At 35.2% G+C, this 22,274-nt stretch overlaps 1 protein-coding gene across 1 annotated transcript; it reads left to right on the top strand.

Moving 5' to 3' along the window:
* The first annotated feature begins 50 nt into the window (after positions 1 to 50).
* Positions 51 to 22,258, top strand: tspan2a (tetraspanin 2a). The gene is made up of 8 exons (XM_016287618.1): positions 51 to 276; positions 9,643 to 9,745; positions 15,830 to 15,927; positions 16,473 to 16,547; positions 16,645 to 16,728; positions 16,828 to 16,893; positions 19,620 to 19,703; positions 20,048 to 22,258. The coding sequence occupies exons 1-8, from the start codon at positions 208 to 210 to the stop codon at positions 20,111 to 20,113; spliced, it is 645 nt and encodes a 214-aa protein (XP_016143104.1). The 5' UTR covers positions 51 to 207; the 3' UTR covers positions 20,114 to 22,258.
* Positions 22,259 to 22,274: the final 16 nt, after the last annotated feature.

The raw sequence follows: 22,274 nt of genomic DNA on the forward strand, positions 1-22,274 counted from the left end.
TGTCTGCTGGACCAATGGGCGATGCTGATCCGCGCGCGCGCTCTCTCTCTCTCACACACACAGACGAAGTGCGGCACTGGTGTTGACGGTCCGTGAGTGGATTCTGTTTGAATAATATTCCTGACCTACATCTCTGAGAGAGGCCTGCACATCTGCGCAAACATTTTGGTCGAAACGGCGAGCGCGCGGAACGAAACGGCAGGCAGGATGAGCAAAGTCCAGGGCGGCATGAAATGTGTCAAATACCTGCTGTTCGTCTTCAACTTCATATTCTGGGTAAGTGCTGATGATATCTGAGTGATGGTGCCACGGATGCATGCTTTGATTCAGAGTGAAATGCACGAAAGCAAATGTATGTTTGTCCTGGAGTTGCTCAACATTTGTATGATGCTCTTTCTGGTTTAACGCGAAAATGTGACATTGTGCAGCTTTCTGTGGACTCTGGGATGCAGATGATTTTGTAAAGTACAAGTATGTGACAGATGTCGGCCGTGTCTCAAATCTAGTGAGCTTCCTACCTGGACAACTCGTCTGAGCATCATAGGCACGTGCTGACATTTTGAGCATCGTACGTGCATCAAGCGCCTGTGATGCTCAGTGTCTACTAGATAGGCAGCCACCATGTACCTTTGTTTTAGAGGAAGTCTGCATTTTTATTAATATACTTTCCATTGGTTATTAATATAGAGGAGAATGGGGCTGGTTGTCACGCTTCCCCCCCCCCCCCCCCCCCCCCCTTTGAGACAGACGCAGGGCACAATGGGAAGTTTAAAATGCAAAAAGAAAAAAACAACAACACTCACACTCACTCTCACAATCACACTCACACTCACACTCACACACACACACACACAGGTTTGTTTTTATGGTTTATGGGGACTCTCCATAGGCGTAATGGTTTTTATACTGTACAAACCGTATTTTCTATTGCCCTACACCAACCCTACCCCTAAACCTACCCCTCACAGAAAACTTTCTGCATTTTTAGATTTTCAAAAAAACTAATTATTTACTGAATTATTTATAAGCCTTTTGAATTACGGGGACACTGAAAATGTCCTCATGAATCACCTTCTCGTTGTAATACCTATGTCATACCCATGTTATTATACAAACCACATATACGTGCACACACACACACACACACACATATATATATAAAGGGTGCGATTTGTGGAAAAAACCAGAGGGGTTTTGAAAACTTTTTTCTCTCTCCATAGGTGGAAGGTAAGGGTAAGGCTGTAGCCTAAGTAACCTAATGTTAGTGTAATCTGTTAATAACGCACATCATAAACCCATCTTTTACCAAAAAAGTACCATATAATGGGTGTCATGTCATGTCGTATTTTAATACGACAGGAACTGTATTTAACGTGATCACAATCTATTAAAAATATTGTAAGTTAGGTATTGTGTATATAAATATTGTATGATTTCATTTCCACGGTTATTCAAGCGATGAATAAATTATATAGAGAAAGCGAGCAAAGAACTCTGGATCAACTCTGAATCAGTTAAACCATTGAGTCGCAAAATGATTCATTTACATGCATCCAAATAATCCGTTTGTAATCGGATTGACGGCTCAATCGGACTGAAAAGCCTTCATCTAAACACCTTAATCGATCCGATTGAGCTCGATCGGAATAAAATCTCGATCGGATTGAAGGGAGTGGTTTATGCCTTTTCTAATACGATTGAGAGTGCATGTAAACACTCGATCGGATTGAACTCCGAAACTGAAAGAACTGCGCATGTGCAATGACGCAGAAATAGCGTAATGAGTATGACGCGCGAGACGAGCGGCTCTTCCTTTTGAATAAAGTGTTGTATAAATGCTTGTCCTTTCATTATAAATCCCTCCTTTCACTCGGCAACTGTGAAGTGGAGCAGGACAACCTCCCACCAGTCCTTGTTTTGGATGCTCATCCACAGGCAACCCGTTTTGGGCGCTGGGGAGGGGCATTTTTTGCGTGATGAATATGAGCAGCACGGCATTTATCCATAAATAGATAAATATTAATTCTGCTCTTAAAAACAAGTAAAGAAACCATGTAGGAGAGTGGTTATTATGTGCAAACAGTGAGAAACTCTATATTTGTGCAGTGTGCGCATGTAAAAAAAAATCTATTCTGATTTGAAGCTTGTGACATAAACGCACACATCAACCCGATCACTTTATTTATCACTCATGTAAACGCTACATTCAGATTCATCAGTCAGAATTAAAATGAATTGAGTCCGATTTAACCCGAAAATTGTGCATGTAAACGTAGACACTGTTTCAAAGCGCTCCAATCGGATCACGTATCGCGAATCATTTGATTCAGAACGGGACTGTTGACTGTTGTTATCCCCGGTGGGGATGTTTTTAAAATTGAATTCAGCAGAGGCAGGGATGCATAAACCAGAGGGGGGGTTATATATATATATATATATATTAGTGCTGTCAAACGATTAATCGCATCCAAAATAAAAGTGTTTGTTTACATAATATATGTGTGTACTGTGTATATTGATTATGTATATATAAATACACACACATGTATATATTTCAGAAAAATATGTGGTTTATATATTAAATATATTTATATACAATATACATGTAAGGGAGAAGTCGTGGCCTAATGGTTAGAGTCGGATTCATAACCCAAAGGTTACGGGTTTGAGTCTTGTACCGGCAGGGATTGTAGGTGGGTGGAGTGAATACCACGACTGAGGTGCTCAGTCCCACTGCTCTGGGTGTGTGTTCACGGCTGTGTGTGTGCACTTTGGATGGGTTAAATGCAGAGCACTAATTCCGAGTATGGGTCACCATACTTGGCCACATGTCACTTTCACTTAAATATTTTCAAAATATATACTGTATGTGTGTGTATTTATATATACATAATAAATATACACAGTACACCACTGTTTCTCAACCAGTGGGTCGCCGATCATTCTATAGGGGGTCACAAGACTTTCTCTGTGCTCTCGGTGTTACACCGGCACAGCCAGTAAGTTAAAAACTTGTTGCATCTTTCCCAAAAAGACTCATGGCTGTATTAGATCAAAAGGGTGCTTCTACTAAATACTGAGCAAAGGGTCTGAATACTTAGGACCATGTGATATTTCAGTTTTTCTTTTTTAATAAATTTGCAAAAATGTCAACAATTCTGTGTTTTTCTGTCAATATGGGGTGCTGTGTGTACATTAATGAGGAAAAAAATTAACTTAAATGATTTTAGCAAATGGCTGCAATATAACAAAGAGTGAAAAATTTAAGGGGGTCTGAATACTTTCCGTACCCACTGTACATAAACAGAATATATACATAAACACATTTTTTGCAATGATCACTCAAATGTGGTGATCAAACACTTATAATGACGTGACATAGATACGTAATGGAGGTAGGGCATTTAACAATTTAACAATAAATTGTATTATCCAAAATGAGTCTGACATCAGTGCACTGAACAGTAAAGTTGAAGTTTATTAAACTTTAATTCAATTCAACCAGGGCCGGAGTGGGAGTCATTTTTAGCCCTGGAGTTTCATGCCTTAGAGTGGCCCACTTTAGTTCACGACTGACTATAGCTGTTACAATAATGTAATTAAAACTTCAGTAGGATATAAGTCTGCAATAGTGCACTGTTCTCTACAGACTTGTAATTCATTATATTTTTCTAGAGCTTTGTTTTTTAAATTATTATTATTTTACTGGCCTTTTCAGCGCCGCCTTTGTGCTTTCTATTATACATTTTTTTAAACTATTATTTTTTGCTCGCATATCTCCAACAAAATATTTGTAGGCCTTCTGTACCATAATGTCTGCCTGCAGTTAAAATAATCACATTTGATTTGCTTAACCTATATTATAAATTTTTTTTTAATGTCATACAAAAAAAAAGTAATCGGCCTGAGTAAATTGTAACATTATAAAATTGTGACTACACAAGTAGTGTAGTAATTTAGGAGGTGAAAATACTGTGAAATTACATACATACAAATGGCAAGAAATTTGAAAGCATAACAACTGAACGTTTATGAAACGTCTATGCACTTACATTTTTTAAACTAAAATGGCTAGCCGGCAGAGGATTCCGCTTGGTCTTAAAGCCTTCATCAAACGGCTACGTTCACAAATAAAACAATATTTTGCGCATTAATTATGATTAATTATCAATTGAGAATTTGTTATTCATATGGTCTGGTGGTCATATGGCGTATGCCTGCGAATACGGGACAAACTGTGTTATAGCTTTCATACGGGACGCTTCTTTGATGCCTTAAATACGGGCATCCTTATTTCAACCCCATAGCAGTGGCATGACAGTACCGGCCCTCGCGGCCAAAAAGCAAATGTTGCTGGGTATTTGAAACCATGCAAAACAAGGCCCAGCCTCTCCTGCATGAGCCTCAAATGGTTAAATGTAACCATTCCATATCATAGGAAAAACAGTTGCTTATTGTTTTTTGGCTGTCTGTTAATTGACTTGCATGTTGGATAGTCTCCCAGTGTGTTTTATTTGGCTCCTAGAGTCATTTTCTAATGCTCCCCACGAGCTGAGAGTGACAAATGTTTAACAGACTGTCAGTTTGTTGTGACATTTTTTACATAACTCAGGCACGGCCAGATACACAGAATTACTCTTATTTATTCAGGAATCATTTGAGATTGTGATGTGATTTCCTTTGGGCAAGTTTTAGAAAATTTGTGTAGATCCATATTGTGTTTCAAAGTGGAATGCATATGTCTGAAGCTGATTATGTAAGTTTGTTAATTGTACTTCCACATGAATGTGACAATTTACTAACAGGATTCTTATAGCTTGAGTATGTAAGAAGCAAACAACATACATAATCCAACATAAGTGGCTTTGAAATTCCTCTGTGGCTGTTAACTGTTTTTAAGATTCATGCTGAATGTGCAAACCTTCAAAGCTAGTCTTCAGTCAGTAAAGGATCGGGTTTCTGTGGAAAGTTATTGAAAGTACCACCCTTTTGTGCTGTATTCAGCACTCCTTTATTCACTGAACCACAGTGAATTCTGAAGGGTGCATTGAACTCTGGATAATAGCGTTATCATTTCTTCAAAGATGAGGTCACATTGGCGATCACTTTTTTGTCACATGCAAAGCGGAGAGATAATTCATAATATACTCTGATAATAATGTTACAGCATGTCCCATGAGGTAGAACTAAGGTTGTTTTTTTTATTATTTTATGGTCTCGTTTGCTTTTAATACTCACTTTTATCATTTGTTTTATAAAAGTACAATCCTAGTGCAATAAACCCATAAATCCATCACTGTCTAAATGAAAGGTAACCTGGTTTTCCCTGCTATGCTGCTCCTTAAAGAGATCTTCTTATCATGTGACCAGTTGTGATGCCTCAAGTTATGTATGTACACTCAAAGTCTATTAGAGAACAATACTTAAAATGACTACTGTTTTTATATTTTGTTGGGGCTTTTTATCCTTTTTGTAGCTTGGCAGTATAAATTACCTTTCTGTTTTGTTGTATGAAAAAAAATGGAGCATAGACACACTGCGCTTTTGTGTTTTATGGTAAAGAAATAGTACATTTGACTTACGTTGCATTGAAGGTTTATATGCATTCCCTGAGAATCAAACCCATGACTTTGGTGTTGCTAGTGCCATCTTTGAGCTACAGGAATGCATTATTTGGATACATATGCATTATTATTGATGGATAAAATGTAATGTAAATAACTGATAATAAAATTATAAAAAATTATTAGGGATGCACCGATACCACTTTTTCCAGTACTCGCCCGATACCGATACTTTTATTTTTGGTACTTGCCGATACCGAGTACCGATACCAATATTTTCATTGCATTTGTACATTTTTACAATATCGGTTACAGAAACCAAAAGAGTATGTATAATTTTAGTTGGTTAACTTCATTTATCAAATAGATACAGTCAAACCAAAATGTATTCAGACACCTTCAACATTTCTCACATTATCACAGTTTATTCGCTATAGTTTAGAAAATGGTAATAATATGACAAGAACTCAAGAGGTAAACTGTGTCAGAACAAATTCAGCTTGATAATGTCAGATAACTTTGATAGAAAGATATGTACTGGATTACAATAAATAAAAAATTATTCATACAGCTGTCAATATTTACACAACTATCAATACTTTGTCGGCTGACCCTTAGCCTTAATGACAGCATATAGTCATATTGCACAACTAAATTTTTTTCCAAGACTCGGTCTGAATAATTTTTGGTCCCAAATTTGTATCAATTTTACTGGTAGTCCACTGTATGAAGAATTTTTGGGTATAATATATCACAGTTTAGTTTATTTTGCTATCCTCACTTTACATAAATGAACTATAGTGTCCTACACCCACTAGTAAAAAAATATAAAAAATTATATCTGGTCTCTGAATAATTTTTGGTTTGACTGTATATTCTTCTGTTATTTTCACACTTAATTATGCCCATTAAAATTTATTTTACAAGTTTTTGTTACTTTCACTGTTACATTTTTCTCTCTCTATGGTAGCCTACATCATTAATAGCATTAGAGCTGCTCCGTTGCAGCGGCTTAGTACTGTAATCACACGATTTGCTGTAAAAATGCAGGGAACCACTCGCTATAAATCTCCGAACTGTGATATTTTCATAAATGGAAGTCGCGTTTTTTTCATCTGAAACGTGCAGCAATTTATTTTCCAAAGCCACTCATATAATGCAGAAACACTCACGAAGCAAGCAAAATGCATTTGTACTTGTGCAGACTGAGAGGGGCAAGTAGGTACAGATAATAAATTAAGTTTATAGTGAATGCCCCTATAAATTGTCTTATATTTACAATTTAGTTTTAATCCAAATGATGCGTGCTAAGTGAGCGAACATCAATAAAGATCACACAACAGAAGTGCGCGCTTCCTCCATCCCTCCCTACCGCCCTACCATTAAGTAACTTGTGCATTGTTTTACTTACTTCTTTTTGACATATCCGACCGAACTACAAACTTTCTAGTGATGTCTGTGAGAAAGGGATATTCACTCGACAAGCTCGCACATCTGTGCTGCCACACGCTCAATCCACTCAGCGTGATTTGCTTACCAGCTGGCGCAAATCAGCTATACAGGCATTAATACTGAATGTTTTATATTCATTGCATACATATACTTCGTAGACATCTTTAATATCTAATAACTCCATTCTGCTGTCTGTTGTGGTAGTTCTTCTTTGTCTGAATATGGCACTTATTATCACATGCTGTTAAGGGCTGGGTATCGAGTTCGATACTTTTTAGGCACTGACCGAATTGCCTCGATACCATCGAGTATCGAAAAATGTCTCGTCGTTCGGTACCAAATTTCGATACCTAAGGGGGTAAGTCAGAGCAGCGATCATGAAAGTGAGAACACAAGCAGACAGCGCTGGAAGCTGCTAATGCTCATCAGTAAATCAGTGGAAAATAAATAGAAATCATGATTCTGTCTGAGCTATGCGTTTTAAAACAAACACTAACTAGTGTAAATGTAGCCTAACAGGTGTGTAAACTGAAGACTATTTGAGCTTTATTAAAACTATTTTGCAATGATTTATTGTATTGGTTACATTTTGTTCCTTTGTGCAGTGGCTCAGGAGATGAGTCTTTGAGTTTGTATAAACATCAACAAGCTGAAAAATAAAAAAGTTTTTTTTTTTAGATAATGTAATCTTGTTAAATCATTTCAGTCATTTTAGTACTTAAACTTAAACTTATTTTATTTCAGCTAGTTGCCCAGGCAGCATTTCTTTAATTTCTTTCATTTTTCTTTCATTTTAGTTTCTAATGAATTCTTTAAAGTTTTTTATCATAGCTTCATTTCTGTTTTAGTTTACAACAACTCTGCATCAGATTAAGCATAATTTCCTGCATTTTATTTTCCATTTGAAGCTGATGTGTAAGAAGTTATTTTAAAATCTCTCTTCAGTCTTCAGTCTTGGTTGTTTGAATCCTCACAAAAGTCATAGGAACCATTTAAAGAGCACATGTAACTCCTCCTCCTCCTCATCACACTGTGATTTTTGTTACTGCGCTAATGGTCACATTAGATTGGCTTAAACTGTTAGTGTAAGATGTAATGTAGGACAGTGGCGTCAGTCATTGGTTATCTGTAGAGTGGTCTCACTAAGCTGGACAGCAAGGCCTTTGTCTTTGAGAGGGCAGGCAAAAAAAGAAGTGGGTCGTTGTCCTGTGCCGTTTTATGTCCTGGTGTTGCGTCGGGTGGGCATGAGGGGGCAGGGGATGGCACCGGGGGATATGAATGCCAGCAGGACAAGCCTGTCAGACTGGCACAGCCTGTCTGTTGATCATAGAGATGGGCACCATAGGAGACATACAGTGGCCCTAAAACTAAAACTAGATGCTCAAATTATACTAAAACAACATGCTTGATGCTAAACCTTTTCTCAAAATATTTTCTGAATTGCCTTTACAATTATCACCTGCTCTATTGAATCCCATTCCCACCAAATGCTTGGTTAAATCGGAATTATGACATACAGTCAAAATTGAGATACTAAGACATAATTATGAGATAAAACTCTACGAATTCTAAAACAAATTCTAACATAAAAAGTCATGGGACATAAAAGAATTGACATAAAAATACAAAATTATGACAAAAATGTAGAATTATGTCATAAAAAGTCAGTTATGACATTAAAAGTAAAAATTATTTGAAAGTCATAACATAAAGGACAATTTTTAACATGAAAGGTCGTGACATTTTTCCTTTTACATTTTTTAAATGTAAAAATTAATAGATTATGACAGAAATCTTTAATGTCATAAATGCGACTTTATCACATAATTTTAAGTTTTTGTCATAATTTCAACTTTTTATCATAATTATAACTTTGTGTCTTTAGTATTTTTACATATTATTATTTGCCATTTCACAAAACAAGACAAGAAATTATGAGATGCAAGTCAGTTATGGTATTAAAAGACAACATTATGAGACGTTTTATGTTTTTATATGATTTTATTACAATGATTTTGACTTAATATCATACATTTCTATCTCATAATTTTTACATCAAAAGTTAAAATTATGAGATAAAGGCAATTATGTCATAAAATTCAGACATTTCTCTGAATATTATTTTCAGTTTTTGTCATGATTTAAACTTTTTATCATTATGAATTCACAAATTTAACATTGCAGATTGAGACTGATTTAACTGAGCTAACATGAACTGTAGTCTTACTGGAAAGGATAAAAATGTGTAAATATAAATGTATGTTTCCCTTTGACTTGATAACTAGGAGGCAAAAAAACTTTCTGGTGTCCTTTCAGATTGACAAATGATTGTTTCCAGTATCACAATAAAGAACTTTATCTTACAGAATTTCAATCAATACTCTATTTTAGTCAAGGTCATCCCTCAAGTTACGGTGATGGGCAAAATACAAAGTATCCTGTTCTCAAAGTCAAACCCAGCATTCGTGTGTTTGTACTTAAATAGACCTGTGCAGAATGTGAAACCAGTGACATGGAGTATACCAGCAAATGTCACACAAACAGTTTTTTCCACTTGTTAACACTGATCTACTGTAGTGGTGATTTTTCCCTACATGTGTCTGATTTGTTTCACTCTTGTTTGTAGCTGTCGGGCTCACTGGTGTTGGCTGTGGGACTATGGTTGAGGTTTGACCCAGACACGGCCAACCTCTTAGCCGAAAATGATGCCCCTGAGCACTTCTTCATTGGTGAGTTGGAAAAGAACGTTAAAGCCCACGTCAAATGTTTACATAACAGTTTTTGTAAGTTTCATAAACTGTATAAATCTAAGCCATAATATAGTGTCAGGAATGCAGACTTGCAGGGGTTATTTGGGGAGGAAACGGGCCATGTGTATATCTGTGAATGAGAGAAACTGTTTAAAAAAAAAATGTGACAGACATATAAAATGACCAAACAAAGATTCCTTTCTTTTTCTTCATCATTTAGGAATGGGCTTATTTAAAACCGTTTATACCACAATAATAGACTGACATAGAGAAAAAAAAAAAACATGCAAGAAAAATAATTGCACAGTAGTGTTGCCCAGTAGTAGTATTATAGCTACTTTTTTTTTAAATTTCAGTTTCTGTTTTAGTAATTTTAGTACTTAAGCTTATTTAACTTTACACTTCGAGTTAGATGCCAAGACAACATTTTTAATTCTTATTGTAAGTTTAACTGTTTCATGTAATAATTTATTTTATTTTATTTTATTTTATTTGTTCAGTTACCAAAAATGATTTTACATAGTTTTAGTTAACAATTACAACTGAAAAACAGAACAAAATACTTTGTAAACATGTAACCTTTGTACCCTGCCTTCTGGATGTTGCATAAAGCCATCCAAGAGCTCACAAGACTGAGAAAAACTTATTTTTTTTGTGCAATATATCAGACAGACGCTGAATAAGCATTAAATACTTCCCCTTTTTTTTGCTTGAACATGCTAAATTTGCCAATATGCACTTCATAATGGGATATGTGTTGTTATGATCATCTGGCATTTATTAGTTCTACCGTTGTACTTTATCTATATTATCAATCACAAAGCACAGAAACCGTCATAAGGAAACCTGTACATTGCAGTTTCATTCATACAAGCACAACACCAACACACTATTAACAAAGCATCGGGCTTCAACGGCAGTTTCAGGCTGAAATGTCCCATCTGTGTCATGGAGCCCTAATGGCCTCTGTAATGGCGTATCTGATATTGGTTCATTGGTCTTGTAGAGGACTGAAGCAGTAATTTGTTTATTTAAAAAGGTTAGGGGTCACTAGTTGTAAAATGGCGTTTAAGGATGGTTATTTGTTCATTTATAATCCGGCATCCTGATGTTTTTTTCTGCTCATGGTAGCAGTGAGATGATGTATATTGGCCTCTGGTGACTAGACTGCGGTCCTGAGCTGCATTTAAGCGCTCATAATGGACAAACTACTACTTTGCAAGTGCTAACCACAATGATTATGAAGCAAATTGCAATACTGGGTCATTAAGTCTTGACATCATATGCTCAGATACCCAGAAACTGAGCAGTTAGGTTAATCAGCACTGCTATAATATATAAGCAGAAATGTTTCAATAATATGAAAAAGGAGAAGTGAGAGAAGCTCTGTGGATCCATCGCTGATACACAAGATAACAAGCATTTCTTGGCAATATACTTATACTTGGAACAAACAGTTTCTACCCAGAAACGGAAGATATATCACTTGGCAAACAACTATGTGCTATGAAGCTAATGGAGCAGATGCGTAGAGACAAAAACAGGAAGCAAGATGGAGAATTCAACAAAATAATATACAGATGTGTGCGTCTGCTTTTTAAACTATACATTTCATTTTTAAAACATTATTTATTAGGGGTGTAACGGTTCACAAAATTCACGGTTCGGTTCGATACGACACAGGGGTGTCACGGTTTGGTATGTTTTCGATACAGCAAAAACAAAGAAATGCCAAACAAATTTCCTTGATTTTTATTTATTTTTATTATTAAAATATATTTATTTTTATTATTAAGACTAGTATCATATGATCTTAAAAATATTTTAGACTTTGGAAGGCCCTTTGTCTTTTACCGTTTATCTAAGATGATTTTGGAAGCTTTTTTAACATTCGGTTTTTATTTATTTGGTTCCACCGTGTTTGCTGATTTTCAGTGTTTTATATTTAAACTTTGTGTAAGTTATTTGTTATTTTATATTAGGCCTATTGCATGATGTATTTGTATTCGTTTTGTTAATAAATTAAACATTCTATGTTTAATGTAAGTGAGTTTGTCGTACTTTTTTGATGTTGTCAATTCAATCAATTGATGCCAAAATGCCGCTAGTTTGAAAGTGAAAGTAAAATGCGCACAAGCATTTACAAGCTATTTAAAAGCGAATGAAAGCGAGGAAAGGAGGGAAAACTCTTAACGAACTACCTCACCGTCACAACCTGGAGTACATTATATTTCACACACTTTAAGCTCTTTTTTCCCCCAAATTTAATAGGATTACTCCAACGAATTGTTCGGTTTGTAATGCGTGCCAAACCGAAAGCCTCGTACCGAACGGTTCAATACAAATACGTGTATCGCTATACCTCTATTATTTATACATTATTATTTTAATTTGATATTTGAATAGTTAACACTGGAATCTTTTATTTACATATTAAACACAGCATAACTCAGACTTCTTATTTAACTAAATACATTTCAGATGTAGATTTGGGTATCATGTGAAACGCAATATTTACCAGATACAAATTGCACTTATTTTAGCCACAGAAGTGGTGTTAGATTGTGATACTTCAATAAATGGATGATTGGTAAAAACCTAACATTAAAGCATTTTTTCCCCCTGTTTTTGAAGTAGTATAATATTAAAAACTAAGTCCTGACAATATATCGCAGATGTTAAAATATTAATTAAATAAGTGTCATCCTTCTGCAAGACAATAAAGTCATATATTTCTGCCTAGTGCTAAAGTTAATAGTTTGCCTCTGTATTTAGTTTTTTATATAGCAGCATTGCATCATATCTGTTGCTATATTATGCATTTTAGCAACAATGACTGGAACAATCAATTTTACAATAATATTTGAAAGCTGACAGCCTGTGATCTTCCAGTAAACATCTTTGCAGATGAGTCAAAGCTTTCCATGTGCTCATCTTCTTGCTTTTCTTGTTCTGGCGTCATTGCTAAACAACAATTGCCCATTTTCCGTGCTCTCAAGTCATGAGCAACTGAATTGCCTGAGTCCTGGCATGTTTAGATCTCTCTGCCCATTTAGAGATGTTCAGTGTTTGTGTTATAAGGAGGGCAGGAGGGCTGTTTATATGAAATGCCAGCATGTTTTCCATCCATTCGGCAATTAGGAAGTCGAGTAGTGAGGGCTTGGTGTTTTTAGCTTGCTGAACTCACAGAGGACTCGTGTCAAATCTCCTTTGTCCTGTCCTCGAAAACAACATTATTTTCTCCCTCGGGGATTAATTATTGTGTGTTGTGACGAGTATCTTCCCTGAGCCTTAATGAAACCTCAGCCAAGTTCCAGTGCTGTGCTTTTTGGCAAGCCTTCTGGTCTTCTTGTCTCCTTGGAGGATGGAAATGTCATATCTGAAATGTAAACCTGTGTTTATGGGTGGAAACATGTTTGAAACGCTACATACTGCTGGCTGTTAAACGACAGCGATTGTAGTATTTTTAGGCCCTCTGATTTTGCTCTAGTTGATCTTTTTTCCATTAATTAGTTTGGCCCTAGCTTGTCTAAAGTGGCTCTGAGTTGGCGGCGAGGGAAAGCAGTTGCTCGCGAGGGAGATTGCTCCATCCTAGCGACGGCGTCTCGAGTGACTGTGGCACACAGACGTGTTAGCGCTCTGTGTCTGGGGTGACTGAATTGTTGCTATGGTGAGTTACTTGGCAAGAAGAGGAGAATGACAAGAAGATCATGAAGATCCTGTAATCATGAATGTCCAGAATAGATCTGAAATGTTATGTCTTTAACTACAGCTTTACATTTTCTGAAGAAAATTAGAGTGGCATCGACACAATGCTAAAGTATGCCAGGGCATGACTAGGGAGTTTTTAGGTGGTTGTTTGTCGGTTTTCAGGTCTAAAGATATACATTTGGTGTTTCTCTAAAGAAAAGCACCCAGCAATGATATTCTCAAGTAACTTCTATAATGTTTTCTTTGTATACTTAATTCACTTATTAAATAACAGCCATTCATTCTCAAGTAAAAAATGTGTAGCTTAACAATTACAAAGCCCAAAACAAAAATGAATATACATTTTTAACTATTAGCCTATACAACAACTTTGCATAAATATAATGGAATACTAATAATGATGATGACAGTGATGAGGATTATTATCATCATCATCATTATTACTATTATTAATACATTATATCTGTGCTAAGTTTAGCACAAATATAATTACATTTTTTTTTACTATTTTGCTAAACAATTTTGATTAGCAGAGTAATAAAACAACATAAATTATGAATATTTTATTAATAATGACAAGAAAATAATAACAACCAATAAATCTTTGCATTAATATAATAATATAAAGTAACAACAAAATTAAAAACAACAATAATGTTTTTTGTGTTTTTTTAATAAACTGGTCTTTTGTTCCTGGGATGTTGTATAGCTGCATAATTCATCATTTCTTAGAGCATCAAGTGGATGTTAACAGTCAATTGAGACTGTTAACAGACTGTGTGATTGAGATGACCAATGAAATTTGTGCTTAACTGGTTTGGGGGGAAAAAATCTCTCCGGTAAATACGATTATGGTCTCAGGGCACTGGTTGAGCTTGTGGTGTCTGTGTGTGTTGTGCACACAAAGACTGTTTGTTTCTGTTGAGCCGAGGCCTTTGACACGCTGCTTGTTGGAGACACGTGAGGAGACACATTTCTCACAGTCTCAAACTTCTCTGCATACAAGATGCAAAACACAAGAATTGCAGTGTGCTTTTATGCCTTGTGCTTTTGCGTGGGATTGTAGTTTGCATTGCGTGGGAAAGCCGTAACACATAAGGGTGATTTAGATTTTGACCGTCTGAATCAGCTGCTTTCATTCTCAATCATCTAAAAGTACACCTGGGTCCACATTCATAAACCATCATGAAGTGAGAATGCTGAGATGGACTGAGTTTACATCAGTGATCCTAGAACACTGCAAAGTAACAGAGAGAACTAGATTGCACATCGAAGTTTAATAATAAAGGTTTGTTCATGTCTTTTACCTAATAGTTCTCTATATCAGCCATTTTTTTTCATCCTTTAAGGTAATGAATAAGCTGCTTGTTTTCATTTTTTATTCACAGAAACTAGAAATGGCAATATATTAAAATCATAGTCATACATAATTCAAATTAAAATAATTACATAAAGTACTCTTTATGACCAATGAATGTAGGATTGTTAATGTTAACTAAAAATAAAAATATTATAAACATTTCTGTTAATTGAAATGAGGCTGAAATAAAATAAAATATAAATATTAGATGAAAAACAAAAAAAAGTAGCCTTGGTGTTGAAGCGCTAAAATAACTAACTGTAAATAAATAAAAACTAAAACCAAACTAAAAATAAAACTGAAATAAAAATAAATTAAACCTAAATAGTAATTTTTTTAAAACCCAGAAAGAAAATTAAAAAAATACATAACAAAAACTTACTAAAATTTTTATTTTAATTGAAATCTGAAAATATAACAATAAATACTAATTCAAAATATTAATAGAAAACTATTATAGTATATAAATAATAATAAAATAACACTGTAATTATTTTTACTCACAAATAGAATTTTCTCAGCAGTTTTTACATGAAAATATATTTAATTAATTAATTATTTATTTATTTATTTAGATAGATAGATAGATAGATAGATAGATAGATAGATAGATAGGTACAGTACAAAGAACATGAATCCAGCCGAAAAGCTGAAAAATATCCATTGTACATAGAGAATATAGCATATGCTAATTTGCATATAATTTGCATATAATGCTGATTTGCATCTTAGAGCTTAGAGCTAAACATAACTAGAAAATATTATTTTAATTTATTTGCCCTTTGGTTGAAAACCACTATATCCACATTTAACATCCACATACTCACATTTTACAGTTGAAAATGAACAGATGATTTCATTACACAGGTCTTTTCATGTTCTGCCATCATCTGGTCATACAGTGAACTGCATGCTGGGATGTTTGTGGACTGAAGTTCAACTTTCAATAGACTAACTCTAAACATTACACTATACTCCTGGCTTCTCCTCAGCGGTGTACATCCTGATCGGAGCGGGAGGCGTCATGATGTTGGTGGGGTTCTTCGGTTGCTTCGGGGCCGTGAGGGAGTCGCAGTGTCTTCTGGGATCGGTGAGTAAGAACTACGCAAAAGTGAATGAACAAAACACTGTTCCACCATCCCCATCTACAGCCTACATGCACACTGAATGTTGTGACTGCTTTAAAGCACCACTTTTGTGATTTCTTCAAGAATAAAACTGACCTTAAGCTCTGCTAGATTTTAATGGAAAGAGCACAGGCTAAGCCTTAGTTTGTTTATATGAAGAGATTTATTTTATTTGTATTTTTATTTTTTTTTTATTGGGATCAGTTTAGTTATTGGACTCCTTTTCATTTATAAACGGTCTTAAATCTCATTTTGAAAAATAAAAACAAAAAAACATCATGAAATCAGTATCGTGAATCCTATCGCATTGTGAGTTGAGTGAATTGTTACGTCCCTAAAATGGACCCAGTTTACTTTCTCAATACATGTTTCTGGTCTGATTGTGCACAGCCCATCAGTTAAAATTATAAAATAAAATAATTAATAACCCTATTGATATCCTGTGATATAATACTGTTGATTTGCAATTAGTATTGACAAACTAAAGTGAAGTCTCTTTGTTGTCTAGTTCTTCGCTTGCCTTCTTGTAATTTTTGGCGCAGAGGTTGCTGCTGGAGTCTTTGGCTTTCTGAATAAGGATAAGGTATGTCACACACTGTATCAATCATTTTATTGAACGTAAATATGAACATCTGTCATCTAATGATGTGATATGATCAGATACTCTCACATGTTTCTAGATCATTCAAGATGTCCAAAACTATTACCAGTCTTCTATGGAAAATAGCAATGGGACTGCTATTGTATCCATGTATCACAATGTGGTAAGGCGAGCTTTTGTTTTACAGGCAGTTAGTAAATGATCTGTGGCTATAGTGGCAGTATCGTCATCATCTTCTGACATTTCTGTTTTTCTTTCACAGCTTGAATGCTGCGGGTCTGAGTCCTCTCCCTCTTCTGGACCGTGCATTGCTGAAAGTCCTGTCACGGTATGTTCAAATGCACCATCTGTTTTTGAAATATGTATTTGAACACAGATCTGAAGGAATCTCTTCAGTTAGTTGAAGGGAGTCATAATTCAGAACCTTAAATTTACTTTGACACATGATCCAAAGGCAGGTCATCTGAGATTTTTTCATCCATAATTACGTCTAGATTCTTCGATTAAAAATTCGAGCACTCGATTATAATAAATCCTCGACTGCATTTTGTCCATGTGCGTTTAACACACGAATGTGTGGCACATTCCACGGACGAGAATCCATGAAAAGCATTATTAGACCGTTTTCTAAAGCTGCATGAAATATTAAAAATCATAAGAAAGCATACTGCTGGTTTAATATGCGCTTTATTTATACGCGTGTAGGTTACGTGCATCTCCGAGCGGCTCACAGTAAATGCTGCTCCACACAAACAGGTATTTTTTACATGCGTAAAGCGTCTCAAACAAATCTCTGGAAATGCTGTGGGTCTGAGTTGCTTATAATGTTCATCTGGGAACAATGTGCAGCGTTTTATCAGATTTTAAATAATTTATAAACCTATGCCAACATATTTCTCAATATGCTAACTGTTCATCGCGCACCCTCTCACTGAGTTTGTATGTTCTGATGTCCACGTTCTTGTTCAAGAAAGGACAGTGGCTGTTTCATTTCTATAATAAATAAGGGGCCAAATATTAAAGATTAAGTGGACATTTGAATTATATGTTGTTTGGTCAATATCAAACAAGGATTAGATCGCGCGGTAAAGTGTAAAGACATTTGTGAGGCTGTTGGCACCCTCTGCAGGCATTTGATATAATACATAATGCCCATAAGTTATAATTGTTTTATTATATTATGTATTTTAACTGTTTTTTTTCTTTCATTAAAATCATATGATTACTTGCTTTTGATATGATTATATCTTATATCTTGATATCTTATTTGAACAAATTATTATTGCCTCATTGCTATTATATATGTATTTTAAGTCATTTTAAAGTCTATTGTTCACTTAGGTTTATTTTTATTACCACCAAAAAAATAATCTGATTACTCGATTAATCGTCAGAATAATCAACCAATTACTCGATTACCAAAATAATTGTTAGTGACATCCATAATTGTGTCTTTATAGGCCATGAAGCTTATTTTGTTTAAAAGGTAAATATGTATTTTTTTGTCTAGAGAAAGAACATTTTAGCCGTTTTCCCCCATGTATATTTGCAGCACAAGCCATTGTGTGTCAACCAGGCACAAAGCTTTTTAGTGCTGTTTTGACTCACAAGCAGGACATGTTTCAGACTGAAGTGATGAGTAGTTCTGACACAGGCCCTTAGATGGCACCATGTTGTTCTGCATGGTGTATAAGAGAGGGAGGGGTGCGGGACACAGAACAGTGGAGTGAGGAGGTAAGAGGGGCTTAGAGAGAGAAATGAAGCAGACAGTGGCAAGATGTCCCATGAGTCACTTGATCCGATAAGCCCACAGGGGCACAAAGGCGCCAGTTTTTTTATTTATAGCAGGCGGGAAGACACATTGATCGGCTGAGAAACATGATGTCACATTGTGCTTCAGTTGTCAAGTTCCTGCTGTCAGTTGATCCCAATCAGCAAAGCACATTAGAGAAAACCAAAACCACAGCAGCATGTTTACACAATGTTTACAATGGCTAAAGAGCATTGAAATGAACTATTAAAATATATTTTGTGCACCACAACTATTAGCTGCAGCCCTGTGTGTTTGTGTGTGTGTGTGTAATATAAAATATAGCAATATTGTGAAAAAATGTTTTTTCTTTTTTCTTTTTTTATTAGCAAACAAGTCAGAATGAAAACAATGTAACATCTCAATTCAACATCATCCAGCCCTCCCTCCCCCCACCCTCCCTCTACAACCCTGCGGTCTCTTACAATGGGGAGCACATTGAATACATAACAAAGTTAACAGAAAAAGTCACAGGGGTCCTGAAACATGAATTTCCATGAAGAAGAAAAAAAAAAAGAAAAAAAAGAAATAACTAAATAAAAATTGTGAAATATTTTTACTATTTAAAATGTGCTTTCTATTTAAAAATATTTTCAAATTTAATTCATTCTTGACGCAAACTGAATTTTCAGCATCATTACTCCAGTCTTCAGTGTCACATGAGTTTTCAGAAATCATTTTAATATGCCCATTTGCTGCTTAAGAAATGTTGAAAACAGTGGTGCTGCTTAATATTTTTATGGAAACTGTAATACATTTTTTCCAGGATTATTTGATGAGTGTAAAGTTTAAAAGAACAGCATTTATTTGAAACAGAAATCTTTTGTGACAATGTAAAAGTCTCACTGACTGCTTGCAAAAATGAACTTAAAAACAAGGTGTCATTTGGTGTGGTCAAATCGCTCATTATTTTCTTTTTTTCTTTTAATTTAAACAATCATAAAATAGTCAGTGCCTATATCGGCATAATTTGGCAGGAAACACGGTTGTGCATAACAATGATTTGTACATAGTTCAATTCCTAAATAAGCAATTCAATAATCAATTACAATTGTTGGTTATAAAACATGCATATCTCTGCTATCTTTGATAGTGGTTCATCCAATCAGATTTCAGAGCCAGAGATATTCATTTTCTAATCAGTAGAACTGAACCGATGTTGTGCATGTATGCTGTTGTTGTGACATTATCACACTACATCAGTTTGCCACACTCAACGAATGTTCTTTTGAAATGTTTTCAAGGATTGTAACACAGCTATAGAAGACTTCTTCAACGAAAAACTCTTCATAATCGGATATGTTGGCATCGGCATTGCTGGAATTATGGTAACAAAATGTGTACAAACTTTTTGTGAAATGTGCTTGAAAAATCTGGTCAAATTTATTTGTATAGTGATTTTCAAAGTGCATTGTTTCAGCTTTACAGAAAATTAAGATATTAAAGGATATTATATCTTGGTATCTTAAGTGTGTGTGTGTGTATATATTTGTGGAAAAGTATATACAAAATGTGCATGTGTTATCTTTAATATTAATGAGACTTGATTTGATATTTTATAATGCAGTGACCTTAATATGTACGTGTGGCTTAAATGTTCAAATGCTTTTTGGGAACACTGTAGCCTATATTTGTCATATTTAACATTTGAACATTCCCTCTGTTTTGGCAGATAATTGGCATGATCTTCAGCATGGTTCTATGCTGCGCCATTCGGAACAGCAGAGAAGTTATTTAGGTTCCTCGCGGTTCCCCTCTCACCCAGTTGGACTGTTTCAAAGCCTGCCGTCTTTGACCTCATCAGACCATCACATTCAGGCTCGGGAAACGGGTGGAGGAGCTCCCATGAGGCAGTGTGGGTCTTGTGGTACTGTTTTGTGAACAGCGTTCTATCTCTGATTGTTTCTGTTACTTGCATTGTTTGATGATGACCTCCACTGCATGGACTGCTACTGTAACCGCATTAACCTTTCCATTTATTTTGTCTTTATTACTGAACCATCATCACAAGGGGAAAATTCACAGTGTACGTCTTGCTTTTTTCAAACTTGATCTCCTTTAATAGTCTTCAGTTCAGACTTTCACAGGGAACTGGACATTTACTTGCTGATGTAAATAAGCTCTCTGCTGCCTCACTGATCAACTACTTTTCATGTTTTTTTAAAAATGTTATTTATTGTGTGAACTAGACCAGGTTTTTGTGCTAATAGATAATGGGTCATATGTTTGTGTTTTGCTGGTTATTAATATTTGGCTATTGTAATTTTGCTTTGAAAAATGAAGCCGAGAAGCGGATTGAGTCAACAAAGTCAACATGAACTCTTAATGTCATAACATTTCAAGTTTTATAGTGAAAGGTTCATCAATGCATGGTTTTCCAAACAATTAGCTTCATAATTTTATAAAAAGTTAACTTTTTTCTCTGAAACAACTTTTTGACCTTGCTCCTATGTGCTATTGGTTAATATTAACCAAAAAAAAACATCAGTTTAGGCTACTATCGTAGGCCACATTTTTTAAATATTGCTAGTAATTTAATGTTGATTAATAGTAATATAATAACGATTGCAGCAATAATAGCAAGAGTTGAAAAACGGGAGGAAACTCAACTTTCAACCTCCGTGTTCCAGACAATAAAAACCTTAAAATTGTTTGATTCATGTTGACTTTTTCAAGTCTCACTGGTTTAATCTTTTCCTTTTCTTTTTTTAATCTGGTTAATGCATACATTACTTTCCTTACTTGGCTGATTTTGAATCTGTAAAGTTCAAACCCCAGTTTTTAGGGAGATCAACAATACCGCTGTAAAATTGTAAAAACATGTCTGAAATCTTCAACCATTTCCTCTTTCTAGCTTTTGCAGGTCTGTTCAGGAATGTGACCCACTAGTTTTATTGTTCTATGTGCCTTTATAACAGACGAAGCTGCATCATAAACATGTTTGCAATTACAATATGCACATTTTTGGAGTTGCTCAAGTAAATTTTTTTATTTTGTTTTACTGTTTCATAGCATCGTGTTGCATGTAAATGGCTTTGAAACAAGAAACTATGGTCATAGGGCATGAAAGCCTGAGCAACATTAAAACAGCGCTCACACAAATAAACATTTCATTTATTTTTATTCATTTTTGTAATGTTGAATATTAGTAGACCATTGCATTAAACAGAAATTAATACATGTTGCATTGAGGTGTCATTGTAGGAAGATGTTAATACTGTCATCAAACAATCCCAGCACTGAAACATACAGCCTTTTGCTCAAGGCCAGGTTCCTCAAACTTTGTGAAGAGTTTGTCTTTCATGTTAATTAAGGCAAACACATCATGACCTGAAAATAATGACCTACGCTCTGGGATCAGAAATCCCTGGAAGCTACAGTTGTAATACATGCTGGTCCATGTAACAGAAAAGAAAAATAAACGCACGTCTTAAATAATTGCATAAATACGATATGCATCAAATATTAGGCTGTTTTAGGTAGCCATTGCATACTTAATTTTAGACTGCACCTTGTGTACCTTCACCAAAATCAGCTCAGAAACTGAAATGGACCACGATGTGCATCTAATGGAACGAAACGGAATGAAAGTCAATGGCATTCCCTAAAACGATGAACAATTTAGAGTTACAAGGTTTGAAAGCTTCAAAAGTAACCCAATTGTTTAGACACTGAAAACAGTGACAGGAACAGAAATAAATGAATTCGGAGTAGGAAAAACAAAAAATAGAGAAATTTAATACAAAAAGAATTGTAGATGGATGAAAAAAAGTGTCAAGAAAAACAGTGTCATTACAGTGACACCAGTCTCCCTCATTGAGGGGAAACCTTCACATATGCTTCAAGAAAACGTAAGCACGTCAAGCGCTCTCCTCCAGACATATCCTTATGTCTTAAAT

This window comes from Sinocyclocheilus grahami, unplaced genomic scaffold, assembly GCF_001515645.1.
Source record: "Sinocyclocheilus grahami isolate Dianchi unplaced genomic scaffold, SAMN03320097.WGS_v1.1 scaffold223.1, whole genome shotgun sequence".
NCBI lineage: Eukaryota > Metazoa > Chordata > Actinopteri > Cypriniformes > Cyprinidae > Sinocyclocheilus > Sinocyclocheilus grahami.

What these genes read in the sequence shown, in the direction of transcription:
- tspan2a (XM_016287618.1), top strand. Translation starts at nt 208, where the DNA reads ATGAGCAAAGTCCAGGGCGGCATGAAATGTGTCAAATACCTGCTGTTC. An exon ending in TCTTCAACTTCATATTCTGG is followed by an intron (nt 277 to 9,642) that starts GTAAGTGCTGAT and finishes TCTTGTTTGTAG; the next exon opens with CTGTCGGGCTCACTGGTGTT. An exon ending in TCGGCATTGCTGGAATTATG is followed by an intron (nt 19,704 to 20,047) that starts GTAACAAAATGT and finishes CTGTTTTGGCAG; the next exon opens with ATAATTGGCATGATCTTCAG.